At 40.9% G+C, this 15,965-nt stretch overlaps 1 protein-coding gene across 1 annotated transcript in view; it reads left to right on the top strand.

Annotated features, from left to right (window-relative positions):
* Window positions 1-251: 251 nt before the first annotated feature.
* The window catches only part of LOC133621993 (class I histocompatibility antigen, F10 alpha chain-like), a 76,866-nt gene continuing 61,152 nt past the window's right edge, over window positions 252-15,965 (top strand). Inside the window, exon 1 of the mRNA XM_072913583.1 lies at window positions 252-288. Coding sequence (XP_072769684.1) covers window positions 279-288 — 10 coding nt within the window. The 5' untranslated portion in view covers window positions 252-278. The remainder of the gene's footprint in view (window positions 289-15,965) is intronic.

Here is a 15,965-nt window from a genome sequence, read left to right on the forward strand (position 1 = left end):
AAACTTGGAAAAATTAAATGAAACTGTAAAAAATAAAAATGTAATATGAAAAAGTAGAAAGCTCTAACATTAAAATATATATAAATGAAAAGAAAGAATTAATAAACAAATATTTTTGTGTGTGTACAAAAGCCTATTGTGTGTCTTTAACCAGTTTTGTAATGTTCCTGTGTCTTTAAGTTGATAGGTCAATCTGTGACGTCATTTCCCCTTTAAAGCACGTCTTTGTCAGAATAGGCGGTTTCAATCAATGGTGGCAGCCAGCCTTGTGTGCGTTGATGACTAAATGTAAGTTTTGTCACATACTGTTACAGCATTTGAACTGAATGTCGTGCCTTGCTACTTCTGCAAATGTTTGGTGCATCGTATGCTAAGTTCAGTTGTGTTTGGGTCAATTGAGAGATAATTAGTCTCGTTGACGGCGTTTACATTCACGTGTAGTTTATTTAACGTCATTGCAATTGCGATGGCGGAGTTTGGCCTTTAGATGGCGACAGAGACCACATAATCGCCATTTATGCCTCTGAAGCTGAGAAACTTGTTTGAAGTTCATGCATAGTTAAATGCAGTATATATGTTGTTATTATGCATACCTTTATATTATATTATATTATGTTATATTATGTATGCATATACATGTATATTGCTGCATATCAATGAGTATATAATTAGATTGTAATTTTTCCTCTTTTCTCTATTTGTTTAGACCACACACACACACACACACACACACACACACACACACACACACACACACACACACACACACACACACACACACACACACACACACACACACATTCACATCTACCTTTCAGCAATAAAGATGATTAAAGGATTCTCTGGCCGGAATCTGTCCATCGTGTCCCAACTCTAAAAGAACTACTATCCCTTCCTTACATTGGTCCTTCGAGCCGGATTTGAACCAGCGACCTAAGGATTCATCACCTGCTGATCACCAGCCCTCTGTCAGGCCAAAGAGAGACATTCGACTACCACAGCATTTGGCCCCTTACGATGTCACCCTCCTTCCCTCTCAACTGCCTGCTGCCCAAATCTCCTCACTACCAGTAGGACAACACGGTGAAGCAAGGCCAACCAGAGCTAGGAGTGCGTCAGAGTACCAGTCATCTGCTTCATCACGTCGATCCTCTCGGCGATCGCATGGGCTTCAACTGCTCCAAAATATTCTGGATGTTCAAACAGCTGCCCTAGAGGAGCGAATTAAAGGTTTGGAGCTTGCTGACCTACAGCAAGAAATAGAGGAGGAAAGGAAAGCTGACTTGGAGGCGAAGAGATTGGATGCACAAGCTAAAGAAGGACAAAGACTACAAGAGGATGCTCACCTTGCCAAGGAGAATATGGCAAGGGAAATGGAACGGCGCAGACGTTTAAAGAAACTGGAGAAAGACTTACACATTGTCCGTATTGTCAAGTCTTTCCTGTCGGAGTCTGAAGATGATGCAATATCAACGACGTCAGCTCCGCCCTCTGCTGACATGCTTCAGCTCCCATCAATAACTCCAATGAAATCCGCTGCCACTATCTCGATTACACAGCCATTGACAACGATTCCCATTCCTGTCCAAGGTGCACAAACTTGTGTCCCCACTTTAGTAGCCCCCACTACACCTCCTGTCTCTGTCACCTTGCCTGCATCTGTGTCTTTCACAGGTCAACATATGCCAGTCTTTCCCACATCTAGTTTTGCATCAACAATGACACATGCAGCCGCAGTGCCACAAACCATGCAAACTTCTGTGCCACAACCACCAGTTCCAGCTGGTGCACCTCCTCCTGCTGGGCAGTATGTTCAATACACATTACCACCTGCTATTCCAGCCCCGGCAGCACCACCCTGGTCCTACCCGGGCATCGAGACGCTGATCGCTACATCCTATGGCATTCCCAAACCAGTACTTCCAAGGTTTGAGAGTGGCCGAGAAAGTGATTTCGCCCTACTCAAGATGGCGCTAGAGAACTTGATGAATAGTCATCCTCACCTCAGCGAGCAATATAAATATCAAGTTCTACTAAATCAGCTCAAACTCCCTAACGCTCTGCAGTTAGCCAAGTCATTCATGTATGACCCAAAACCGTACACGGCTGCGCTAGGGGATCTACAAGACAAATATGGCCAGCCCAGACAACTAGTACAGAGTGAACTAGGAGCTATTCTTAACTCACCAGCCATCAAAGTGGGGGATGCAGAAGCTTTCGACACCTTCGCTCTCTCAGTTCAGATCTTAGTTGGTATGTTGCGGACTTTAGAGGGACCCCTTGGATACGAGCTTAAATGTGGTTCTCACGTTGACCGCCTCATTAGTAAAATGCCCCCCTGCTCAACGAGACGGATTTATGGAACACTGTCTTTGTCGAAGCATCCTACAGCCAGGTACCAACCAAACTTACACCCTGCCCGACCTGGCATCCTGGCTCCAAGTTAAAGCTCAAGCTAAGCGCCTGGCCAGCCGAGTCACTCACCTCTACAACCCGGGGCCTCCTCCTGCCAAGAGGGAGCATAATGGTCCATGGCCCAAACAAAGGACAGCGTCAGTTCTCCTATGTTCTGGTGAGACCGGTAGCAGCCAGAGCACCAATCTGACAAAGTCACAACCCTTTAAACCTAGTCCTTATTGTACATTTTGCAACAGTAAGGAGCATTATCTCAACTCATGTCTGGACTTCAAGAAACTGAACACCAGTGAGATCAATAAGTGGATCCAAGAAGGTAACAGATGTTGGAAGTGCGGTCGTGGCCACAAAGCTGCAGCATGTACGCTTAAACGCCCTTATTACTTATGCAAAGAGACGCACCTCACAGTACTGCATGACACGATCCAAGAGTCATCTCAACAAGTCTTGATGATGAGTAACCAAACCCCCACAGTCTACCTGGAACAGCCTCAAAGCCCTCAAAGAGTTTTGCTGAAAGTTGTTAAAGTGCTCTTACAAAATGGAGACCGCACTCTAGAGACATTTGCTGTGCTCGATGATGGTTCTGAGAGAACACTCATCCTCCCCTCTGCAGTAGAGCAACTACAACTTGCTAAGCATCCTGAAACCCTTCACCTGAGAACTGTTCAACAAGAAGTGAAAGTGCTCAATGGTTCGTCAGTCAGCCTTCACGTCTCCCCCATCTTCAAGCTAAGCAAGAAATATTGGATTAAAAATGCCTTCACAGCTGAGAATCTGAGCCTATCTCAGCACACATATCCAGTAGCGGCCCTCCAAAAACGCTACGAGCACCTCAAAGACCTTCCTTTGCTGCCTATCCATCGAGCGCAACCGCTACTCCTCATAGGTTCTGATATGTCTCAGCTTCTTGCTCCTACAGAGCCGGTGCGAGCAGGCCCATCTGGCGGGCCCATAGCAGTCTGTACCAATCTAGGCTGGTCCCTACAAGGTCCGTCTGTGATCTCCGCATCTTCCCATCAGCCTTCCTGTCTGCACGTTACCACTGAATCCCCATATACTGAATCGGAACCGGATGCCACAGAGCTGAGGAAATCCACCTTCGTTGGAACTATTTCCAGTGCTTCATCCACTCAGCTTACTGATTTCAGTAAGTTCTCCACATGGAATCAGCTTCTACAAGAGACAGCTAGCTCCCTTCATGGGGCGGGTGATGCTGGTGCTTCATCCCCACCTTCCGCCGTGGATTTTCTGCAAGCCGAAAAGCTTGTATTGCAAAAGGCACAAGGAGATTGTTTTCCAGAAGAGTTGAGAGCGCTCAAGGCTGAACGGTCTCTGCCTTCAGACAGTCAACTTGCATCACTTTCACCAGAATACGAAGCAGCCACAGAATTACTCAAAAAACCCTCTGAACTCCTCATGGACAATGGTACCAACTTTGTTGGTGGAGAACGTGAATTATGTGACGCAGTTGCTTCAATGGAACCACAGTTGAGAGAGCAACTTGCAGAGCACCAGATTTCATTCCGATTCAATCCTCCAAGCGCACCACATTTTGGGGGCACATGGGAGAGAGAAGTAAAATCCATTAAGACAGCACTCAGATTTGTTCTGAAAGACCAAATAGACCCTGAACCAGTATTACTGACAACATTGATAGAGGTTGAAGGCATAATGAATGCTAAACCTCTTGGTTACCTATCTTCGGACGCCTCAGACCCAGACCCTGTCACGCCAAATCTCCTTCTTATGGGCCATCACGATTCATCTCTACCTCAAGCAATCTACGATCCCTGTGGTCTCGGAAAAAGACGTTGGAGGCACAGCCAAGTCCTAGCAGATCACTTCTGGTCGTCTTTCATCCAGCATTACCTGCCAGGGCTTCAAGAGTGTAACAAGTGGAGGAACGATGGCAAGACCCTTTTGGCTGGTCAAGTTGTCTTGATAGTGGATCCCCAACTCCCCCGAGGATCGTGGCCTGTAGGACGGATCATTCAGACACATCCAGGAGCAGATGGACGGGTCCGGACTGCCAGAGTACAAGTGAAGAATCGCACCTACCTTCGCCCAGTCGCCCGACTGATCATGCTTCCACCGCTTGATGACAAGGACACAACCTCATAGACTTTCTCCTGGTTTCAACTGCCATACGGACAGTTGGGGGCGGCTGTGTACGAAAGCCTATTGTGTGCCGTTAACCAGTTCTGTAATGTTCCTGTGTCTTTAAGTTGATAGGTCAATCTGTGATGTCATTTCCCTCTTAAAGCACGTCTTTGTCAGAATAGCCGGTTTCAATCAATGGTGGCAGCCAGCCTTGTGTGCGTTGACGACTAAATGTAAGTTTTGTCACATACTGTTACAGCATTTGAACTGAATGTCGTGCCTTGCTACTTCTGCAAATGTTTGGTGCATCGTGTGCTAAGTTCAGTTGTTTCTGGGTCAATTGAGAGATAATTAGTCTCGTTGACGGCGATTACATTCATGTGTAGTTTTTTTAACGTCATTGCAATTGCGATGGCGGAGTTTGGCCTTTAGATGGGGACAGAGACCACATAATCGCCATTTATGCCTTTGAAGCTTAGAAACTTGTTTGAAGTTCATGCATAGTTAAATGCAGTATATATATGTTGTTGTTGTTATGCATACCTTTATATTATATTATATTATGTTATATTATGTATGCATATACATGTATATTGCTGCATATTAATGAGTATATAATTAGATTGTAGTTTTCCTCTTTTCTCTATTTGTTTAGACCACACACACACACACACAAACAAAACCACACACATTTACATCTGCCTTTCAGCAATAAAGATGATTAAAGGATTCTCTGGCCGGAATCTGTTCATCGTGTCCCAACTCTAAAAGAACTACTATCCCTTCCTTACATTAACTATTTAATGATGTGCTCAAACTGAAATACTACTATTTACTTCAAGTGATGGTGTGTGTGATAGAGTAGGTTACTCTGGATGCGGAATGCTGGTCTGATATCTTCTTAGGACAAGGACTCCGGTCAGAGAGTAGGGCACAGAGAGGCTTTCAGGCACTCTTTAATGATGAAGTTGAACAATTGTAGTATAGGTGTGTGTGGGGTGTGTGTGTGGTTTAAAGGGAACACATACAAATAATGATTAGGATACATTTAGGCAATATAATATGCAATAATACAACAGGATATGTATAATATTATATATAATATAATATACTCTACTATGTGTTGTGAAACAAATATACAAACAAATGTACATGGACTATTAAAGCAGTCCATAAGAGATGAATGGAGAATAAGCACTGTTGATTTAGACAGTGATTTAAACGTGGTCTGTGTCGGCCTCTAGTGGTAGGATAGGGTAACTACTGTGTAACAAGAAGTATTAACAGGGCGAAAGTTGAGCTGGCGAATTATGTCGTCAAGCGGAAACATTGTTGCAAACAAACACTCGTTTAAGGCTACATCTAACACATTATAGGCATTTTAGCATTAATAACCGTGCTATATTCGACGTATACTTACATTTTTAGTCAGGAAGGCACACAATGCTGTTTACACAAGAGCCCATATTACGCAGAAACGCTACAAACAGGAAATGACGTCTCAGACTAGATCGCCAAATTAAGAGCACGGGAAATCTAACATCTGAAAACTGCGTCAGAATAAAATAAGACAAACACTTTCTGACAGTGTGCTTTCTCCAAGATATTCACCATATGAGTTCATTAAGGCACTTCAAACTCCTTGCCCTGCAGCTTGAATTCTGCCATGGCCAAGCTCTCTTCATTGTAGGCTGTTAGAGACCTCCCTCTGTATCATTTATTATCCTTCATTTTTTTTTGTCATAAAAAAATACAATCATGTGTGCTTACGGACTGTATCCCTTGCAGACTGTATTGATATATAATGTAGGAACCACAATATTAATAACAGAAAGAAACAACCCTTTTGTGTGAATGAGTGTGAATGGGGGAGTGAGGTTTTTTGTGTTGGTGCACTAATTGTAAGTGTATCTTGTGTTTTTTTATGTTGATTGAATAATAAAAGCATATTTATGTAACTGCTGTGTACCCGTCCCGCCAAGAACCCACACACAGGCTGGATTGGGTGATGTGGTTCTTTACTGGTAGCTGCAATGAGTGATCAGAACGCACATACACACAATATGTGGTTAACACCTCTGCTGATTTCGATTTCATTAGCAGAGTACAGGAAGTCTGCTCAAGTACATAACATTTTCATATTTTTACAATTACATGAAATGCAATTACAGATGTGACTTAATACAATGGTTTTAACAGTATACTTTTTTCGCGTGTGATCGTATAGTGGTTTTAACTTGCTTTTATCTTTACTGGTATTACAATTAATTCAATAAAACATATTTTTAACTTGGTTTTTAACCAACATCATCCTTTTTTAAATATTTATGAAATAGAAAATAAAAACATACAAAATACAATACATGACACAAATAACTAAATTGACTTTTAGCACCCTCTGGTGGTGACTAGCGAATATGACAGACCACGTTGTTCGCATGTTAAAATGGCGAACAATACAAATTTAAATATGAACGTCTTGACACGTAAAACGCACATAGTGCAACAATTATTACCTGCAATGAGTGATCAGAACGCACATACACACAATATGTGGTTAACACCTCTGCTGATTTCGATGTCTACAGGGGGAAAATAATATCGACCTCAGTGCAAAATAGTAATACATCTGACGTGAGCAACAACCAATTCAAAACGAAAATTCCACAACGTAGCATTTCAACTGCTATTAAATAACTGTGTATCTTACAATAAATCTCACGTTAGCTTTAGTGTAATATATAATATTTTGCAGAGCAAAATCAGAACGTGGATTACCATCAGCAGAGTACAGGAAGTCTACTAATAGCTTCCGGTTTTCAGCAACAAAATAATTGCGTGTAGCTGTCATTAGATGAGGATCAGAATCATTTCAATGTACACAAACAAATAGTGTATTGGTAAGAATGACTCTAAAATATTGGAAATAATTGTATATGTATGTTTTTACTGTAAATCCTCCTTAAGGTGGTCACATATCCCCATGCTGTAACTGTGAAATCAATATTTATTATTTTTTCCCTAATTTAAAGAATTTAGCCGAATTATAATAATATAAATACCAATACACTGAACAAGTAAGAATAAAATGTGTTTATATGTGCATGCACGCGTGAATAAAAATTAGGACAGAATAAAAAGAAGGCAGAGATTAATTCATTGATTAATATACTAAGTCATTAATGTCTCACAGAGAATGGTTTTACAATGTCTATAACTTTATTTTTGTATGAAAAATATGTTTTCATTGTTTTTGAAGGGCTGAATAAAGTCTTGTCAACATCAGAATCGCAATTTTTTTTAGATGACATTTTTCTCTGAGGTTATATTTATCTTCATTTTTGTGAAGAATTGTTGTACCTTTTTGCTTAGTTTTCTTTGTACTTCATTTTGACTGTTTGAAAAAGCACCAAATCATTGAATTAAATATTTTATATTCAAATGGAGTGTTTGAATGTTCTCTATATCCAATATTATGTAAAAAAAAAAAAAAAGAAAAGAAAAGAAGAAAGGGCCAATGTGGGAACCTGGAAAAAAAACAAAAACAGATTTGAATCTGAAAAAGATGCGAAACTTGGAAAAATTAAATGAAACTGTAAAAAATACAAAATAAATATGATTAAAAACGATTTTAAAGGGTAAAACTAATTAAAACAGTAAATAGAAATCAACATTTTAAAAACACAGAGGACAACAGAGGACCACACAACTCACGTAGTGTTAAAAGCCAGAGAATAAAAGTGGGTCTTAAGACGAGACTTAAAACAGTCCACTGTGGGAGCAGTTTGAACATGGAGGGGCAGAGTGTTCCAGAGCTTAGGGCCGACCACAGAGAAGGCCCTGTCTCCCCTGGTTTTAAGTCTGGTCTTGGGCACCACGAGCTGGAGCTGGCTCTCGGACCTCAGAGCGCGCGCAGGAGTGTAAATGTGGATGAGGTCCGAGATATACTGAGGTGCCAGTCCATGTAAAGCAGGGGTGTCCAAACTTTTTCCACTGAGGGCCGCACACTGAAAAATCAAAGCAAGCGGGGGCCATTTATTTTAAAAACCAATACAATATATGTATAAAAAATACACATTTAGGCCTCCACTCGGGCTTGATCCCGGGGACACTAAAAGGGTTTTGGTCAAAAAAATATAAAAAATGTGTCATTATTCAGTATTATTATTTGTATTATTATTCAAGTTTTAAATCTCTAGATCAACATTAGGTCTATCTGTCAATATAAAGTTTTTAAAGATTTAAGTTGTATGCTCTTTTTGTCAAAGAAAACCATGTTTTTTTTTATGGAAAAAACACAAAATATGCAATATTTTCACCCAATAAAATTTTTAAGTGGAATATTTGAGATTATATAATACTTGGAGCATTAAAAAGGTCAATAACACCATTGATTTTAATTCATTATTATTTTTTGAGCAATGACACTTAAAAACAAATCACACTAAAATGATTGGGGATCCAAAAGGGTCCTACTCATTAAAGTGTTACAAAACAAATTATAAATTTTTTTACTGTTTACATTTAACACAATAGTCTCGAGATCAACTTCAGATCTATCCGTCAATTATACGTTTTATTGTTGTTTATGTTTTTTGTTTGTTCCTTTTAGGCCCTTCTTTAAAAAAAAAACAGCTCAGTTTTTAATATGGCAAACACAAAATATGCAACATTTGCCCCAAAAAATATCTCAAAGTGGAATATTTAATGTGATGTAATTGGAGCCTTGAATAGGTCAATAATTCATAATGACATTGATTTTGATTCACTATTATTTTTTAAAGAAAGAAACAGCCTGCATGGCAGCTTTGTGTTATTAGAGTAAACATTGCAACATGTTCTTGTTACATTTCACCTGTTTGCTCTTTTATACCACTTTTTATGTTTTTCTTTTTTTTTCAAACGTATTTTTAAAATGTGCCGTGGGGCCGTTAAAAAATGACCTGCGGGCCGCAAATGGCCCCCGGGCCGCATTTTGGACACCCCTGATGTAAAGCTTTAAAAACAAACAGCAAGGATTTAAAATCAATTCTAAGATGAACAGGGAGCCAGTGCAAACTCTGAAGAATTGGGGTTATATGCTGGCCTTTCCTGGGCCCTGTTAAAAGTCAAGTTAAAAGAGCCTGGACACAAGTAAAGCAGCAGGACCTGACCAAATTGGGTTAAAGTTGTAAGAGTTAGTGAGAAGTGCTTTCTGATGACTTCACAGCCCTGAAACACTATCCCCTATTTGTTCCCACTACCGCACCTTAAGTTGGATCCTTCATCTCGTTATATGCAAATATAATGACAATGAAGTCCATTATATTCTATTCTTTTCTTTGATTCAATAAATAAGTTGGTGAGCAGTAGAAAAACAGCCGATGAGGAAGTTTGGTTGCAAACTTGTCACGACCTGGTGTGCTTGTCAGGTCAGGTGATTTCCCAGAAAAGCCACGCAGGCATTTACCTGACGTGGCCACAAGGGGCGCTTGTAGAAGACTTCTTGTCAGTTGACTGCTGCCACTTTTCAGCAATAGCGCCACCAGGGGGTGCACTGCAAAAACTGAAATCTAAGTAAGATGAAATATCTCAAATAAGGGTGATATTTGCTTATTTTCTGTCTGATAAGATCATTCTTCTCACTAAGCAGATTTTATGTGTTTTACTTGTTTTAAGTGTTTTGGTCCTAAATGATCTCAGTAAGATATTACAGCTTGTTGCTGAGATTTGATGACCTATATTGAGTAAAACATGCTTGAAACTAGAATATCAACTGTTGCAAAGCTGTGTCATCAACACTCACAAGTATAAAACTACTTTTTTAAAGTAATCATTTCTTATTTCAAGCATGAAATTAAAAAAATCATGACTTTGACACAATTGTGTCTCATAATTAAAACAGATGACAGCCAAATGGACTTTGCTGTTTTATTTTCAATGAAACAATAGAAAAGACGTACTCATAAAGTAGTACAGTTGGCACAGTACAGTAAACTGACAGTTAATATTTAAACATTTAACATTTCTAACAATTTTGAACAGAAATAGTTCATGCACATTCAGATAAATTCTTCAAAATGACAATTAAAAACATTTTGGCCAGTTGTTATTGCTGTTGATGAAAAGTAAGATGCAGGCTATCATTATTTGTGTCAATGTGGACTTCCTCACGCTGCAAGTGTTTACTGGTCAGACAACACAATGAAATGAAAATAATGTCAAAGAAGAGGGGAACTGATGACTCCATGTTAGTTGGTAGAGTAAAAGACAAGCTGAAAAAAAAGATGACTATGTCTAGAGTGTAGGCAGTGCTGTTAAGTTTCTCTGTGTGTGAATGAGTGGAGAATGCGGAAACTTTGAGGCATGATGCAGCTGACTTGTTGATGAACTAGTTTGAGAAGAATGTTTTTGTTTTCTTCATAAGTGGACTGTACTTGTCACTTTTGTAAATATTGACTATTGTGTGTGAAGTCCTACTAAAGGTGAACATTCAGTCGAAGAATTAGGCCACCAAGTTAAGATAAATGGGTTGAAAAATGTGGATCAAGGATACTTTATTGAATTGATTTCACTTTCATATTTGAGATTGTCACCTTATTGTGGTTAAGAGCTACCAGCAGGAGCTTAGTCTTCAGGTGGCACACCCAAGTTGCACAGGTGTGACAAAGTACAATCCTCTTCTCCAGGATGGAGTTGGACTCACAGGGCCTGATTTGTTAAAGGTTTGCGTGTACTAAAACAGGTGCAAACCTGATGGCACACGCAGAGCTGATCTACTAAACCTGTGCAAAGTGGATGGCGTCTCTTAAGTGAGCAGAATATGCAAAATAATATGCAGAATATATGCTGATCATTAAAACAGCCACAATACTGGGAGAAAATGCCAATATAATGATTTATCACGCCCAATATGATTTATCTGTCAAGACTTGGACTTTGGCGTGGTTTGTTTTCCCATGGTGCAAAGGATTTGGATCGGACATGGCGTGAAGGTAAATACATGATTTAATAATAGACTATAAAAAGTATAAACAAAAGGCGCGCACAAGGCGGGGAACAAACTTGGCTAATAAAACAAAACTAGCACAAAGGCAGAACTATGGAAAAAAAGGAACAAACAAAAGGCGCTCACAGCGGAGGTACAAAACAGTGGCTTGAATAAACAAAAAACTTACGTGGCAAGAAAAGAGCAGCATGAACTATGACCTGGACAGAGTAAGCAGCGTGTCAAGAGTGCAGAGCATGAATGTGATGTCGCCAGGCAGACCAACAGAAAATGACAGGCTTAAATAGTCATGTGGTGATTGAAAACAGGTGCGTGAGTTCAAATGAATCAGGTGCATGAGTCCAAAACGTGAAACAGGTGACACTAATGGTTGTCAAGGAAACAAACAAACGAGGAAGTGCAACCAGGAACTAAAAAGAGTAAAAAAAAAAAAACAGCACATGGCCAAACAAAAACATGATCAACAGACATGACATCATCAACACTCATCGCTGTGGTGCCAGCACTATTTAGCTTTTATTTAGTAAGTGTGCACACTGACACTTCCACACACGGCTGCAGGATCAGTGCTTGTGCTCCACACACACACATTTGACACATATCCTCTTTTCAGCAACATCATTTTATAGCTGCTAAACGACTTAAGGGGCTAATTTAAAAAAAATGGATTGATACATTTTTGTGGACTTTATTATTTTTTAATGTTCTTTTTTTCAATATACAAACCCCAAAAGCAGTGAAGTTGTCTCGCTGTGTAAATGGTAAATAAAAAGAGAATACAACAAATCCTTTTCAACTTATATTCAATTGAATAGACTGCAAAGACAAGATATTTAACGTTCAAACTGGAAAACTGAGAAAGTTGAGGAATGTTTAAACACTTATTTGGAACATCCCACAGGTGAACAGGCTAATTGGGAACAGGTGGGTGCCATGATTGGGTATAAAAGCAGCTTCCTGTCACACCTGGGTGAAGTCTTGTCTGGGTTTCGTCTGTTGTCATGTCGTCTTGCCATTTCCTGTTTTATTTTGAAAGATTAACTCTCCCTCTCGTTTCAGGTCACTTGCCTTTCCTCCTGTTTCACTGGTCTGAAGTCTCTCCTGGTTGCCTGATTGTTCCCACCTGTGTCACACTCCCTCATGTGTATAAATGTCTCGTCCTCCTCTTGTCATGTGCCAGAGTGTCTCGTTACTTCATGTGCGTACCTCCAGCGTTCCCTTGCCATAGCATTGTCCACAGCCACAGCCACGTTTCTTGTATCTTTTTTGGATCCATGGGAGTATTTTGATTTGTAAGTTTTCTCAGGTAAGAATAGCTTCCTAGCATCACCTCCATTGGAGCGGCTTTTGTTATACATAGTAGTTTTTTGTTCATTGCCCCTTTTTCCCTCCGTAGACGGAGCGTTTTTGAGTTATTGATATTTTTGTTAGTTTAGAGCTCAGGTCAGTTGTGTTTTTATAGCCTGTTTGTTTCTCCTGTTTTGGACCCCTTCCCTTGTCCAAATAAATATATTGTCTTCAAATCCTGCATCTGTGTTCAGAGTCCTGTTCTGGTCGTGACACTTCCATGAAATGCTCAGTCATTCACAAACAAGGACGGGGTCACCACTTTGTCAACAAATGCCTGAGCAAATTGTTTAAGAACAATATTTCTCAACCAGCTATTGCAAGGAATTTAGGGATTTCAACATCTACGCTCCGTAATATCATCAAAAGACTCAGAGAATCTGGAGAAATCACTGCACGTAAGCAGCAAGGCTGAAAACCAACATTGAATCCCCGTGACCTTCGATCCCTCAGGTGGTACTGCATCAAAAAGCCACATCAGTGTGTAAAGGATATCACCACATGGGCTCAGGAACACTTCAGAAAACCACTGTCAGTAACTACAGTTGGTCGCTACATCTGTAAGTGCAAGTTAAAACTCTATAATGCAAAGCAAAAGCCATCTATCAACAACACCCAGAAACACCGCCTGCTTCGCTGGGCCCGGGCTCATCTAAGATGGACTGATGCAAAGTCTAAAAGTGTTCTGTGGTCTGACGAGTCCACATTTCAAATTGTTTTTGAAAACTGTGGGCGTTGTGTCCTCCGGAACAAAGAGGAAAAGAACCATTCGGATTGTTCTAGGTGCAAAGTTCAAAAGCCAGCATGTGTGATGATATGGGGTTGTATTAGTGCCCAAGGCATGGGTAACTTACACATATGTGAAGGCACCATTAATGCTGAAAGGTACATACAAGTTTTGGAGCAACACATGTTGCCATTTAAGCAACGCTATCATGGACGCCCCTGCTTATTTCAGCAAGACAATGCCAAGCCACGTGTTACAACAGTGTGGCTTCATAGTAAAAGAGTGCGGGTACTAGACTGGCCTGCCCGTAGTCCAGACCTGTCTCCCATTGAAAATCTATTTGAAAGTCTATTCAATTGAATATAAGTTGAACAGGATTTGCAAATTATTGTATTCTGGTTTTTTTATAGGAATTACACATTGTGACAACTTCACTGGTTTGGGGTTTTGGATATTAATTATGAAATGCTGTTCCTAGATTACATACATGCTAATAAAAAAAACTCTGCAATGATGTATTTTACAGACAAAAAGTTACACACTTTATCCCATGCTTGTGCAACAGCACACATCTCATTGTGAAAAATGTGAATGTATGAAGGGGAACAAAATGTGATCTCTGAAAGGGTTACATGTCTCACATTCTACACAGTAGGACACCCACCCAGACATACCACATACAGAATCACAATCAGAATGACTTTAATAATCCCCGAGGGGAAATATAGCTTTTCAGCACAATCCCATTCAGGAGCAAACAAACATTACAGGGAGACAGAACAGGATCAAACATTACGGGGAGACAGAACAGGATCACTGATGGGTCTGCCAACTTCCGGCGCCTCTTAAAAAAAGGTGAGAAACAGGTTAAAGCTGGGGGGTGAGGGAAAAAAAATCAGTGTAAACCTGGGCCCCTGGAGAGGGGGTCCAGACTGAGGCCAATGGGAAAAAAACCTCATAGCCATAGCACCCATAAGCATGTGTGTAAGAGGGAAACATCAAAGACCACAAAGGACATTGAAGACATTAAAAGAGCAGAGCTGATGCAACCAGCCACTTCTACACACAGCCTCAAAAGTAAAACAACAACAACAAAAAACAAACATATACACTCTGTGGTGTTCTACACATCGTCTGCTGGGGTGGGCGGAGCATGGCCAGAGACAGGAGCAGACCCAACAAAGCAACCAAGAGAGCCGACTCCACCCTCGGCCGCCCACTAAGTCTCGGCCAGTGTCCTGGTCTGCATGGATGAGCGAGGATACGTCCAAGGAGACCGAGGTGTCCGATACCTGCTCATTCAGCCAAGACACTGTGAAGTTTGTCCTTCCCGGCGCTCAGCACCAGCTCCGCAGCCATGTCTCTTCATCCACATCTCCTCCAGTCTCTCCAAACGGACTCTGGTGTGGCAGAGACCCAGCAGCTGGTCTCCATGGCCAAAAGGCTCCCGGGAGGCAGATCCAGGAGTTCACAAAAAAGCACCGCAGAAGTCATGAAAGTGCCACCCCTTGTCACACAGCCCCAAAAGGCAAAAACAAGCCCACATGAAAAGAAGAGGGAAACATCCGGAACACAAAAGGATGACACAAGAGCACAGAGCTCCTGCCACCAGCAGCCACTACAGCGGCGCCATCTTGTACAGCTCATTAAAACAAGATATTTTTCATATCATTTATACTACAAAATATTATAATAAAAATGACTGCTGTTAATTGATTATTATAATTCAACATTTGACTTGTTTTGTGTGGTTTGTAACATTAAAAACTTTTTTTCTGAGAATAGTGAGAGAGTTAAAGTAGTGAAACAATGAGTCTACTTGTTCATACAATAATGTGTGTAGAATGAGCTTTGACAGGGCGCAGGCTGGACTCTGGACCAGTGGTTCTTAACCTGGGTTCGATCGAACCCTAAGGGTTCGGTGAGTCGGCCTCAGGAGTTTGGCGGAGCCTCCACCGCGAAGGTCAGGACACACCCGACTCATCGTGTAAATAAAAACTTCTCCCTATCGGCGTATTATGGATACCCCCAAACAATGTTCCCTCTAATTTTCCATATGCGTGGACCTACTCAGTGGCCTAGTGGTTAGAGTGTCCGCCCTGAGATGGGTAAGTTGTGAGTTCAGACCCCGGCCGAGTCATACCAAAGACTATAAAAAATGGGAGCCATTACCTCCCTGCTTGGCACTCAGCATCAAGGGTTGGAATTGGGGGTTAAATCACCAAAAATGATTCCCAAGCATGGCACTGCTGCTGCTCACTGCTCCCCTCACCTCCCAGGGGCTGAACAAACATTTGATGGTTCAAATGCATAGGACAAATTTCACCACACCTAGTGTGTGACAATCATTGGTACTTTAACTTAGATGTGCACACTGAGGCCACA

The sequence above is a fragment of the Nerophis lumbriciformis genome, linkage group LG07 (assembly GCF_033978685.3).
Source record: "Nerophis lumbriciformis linkage group LG07, RoL_Nlum_v2.1, whole genome shotgun sequence".
Lineage (NCBI taxonomy): Eukaryota > Metazoa > Chordata > Actinopteri > Syngnathiformes > Syngnathidae > Nerophis > Nerophis lumbriciformis.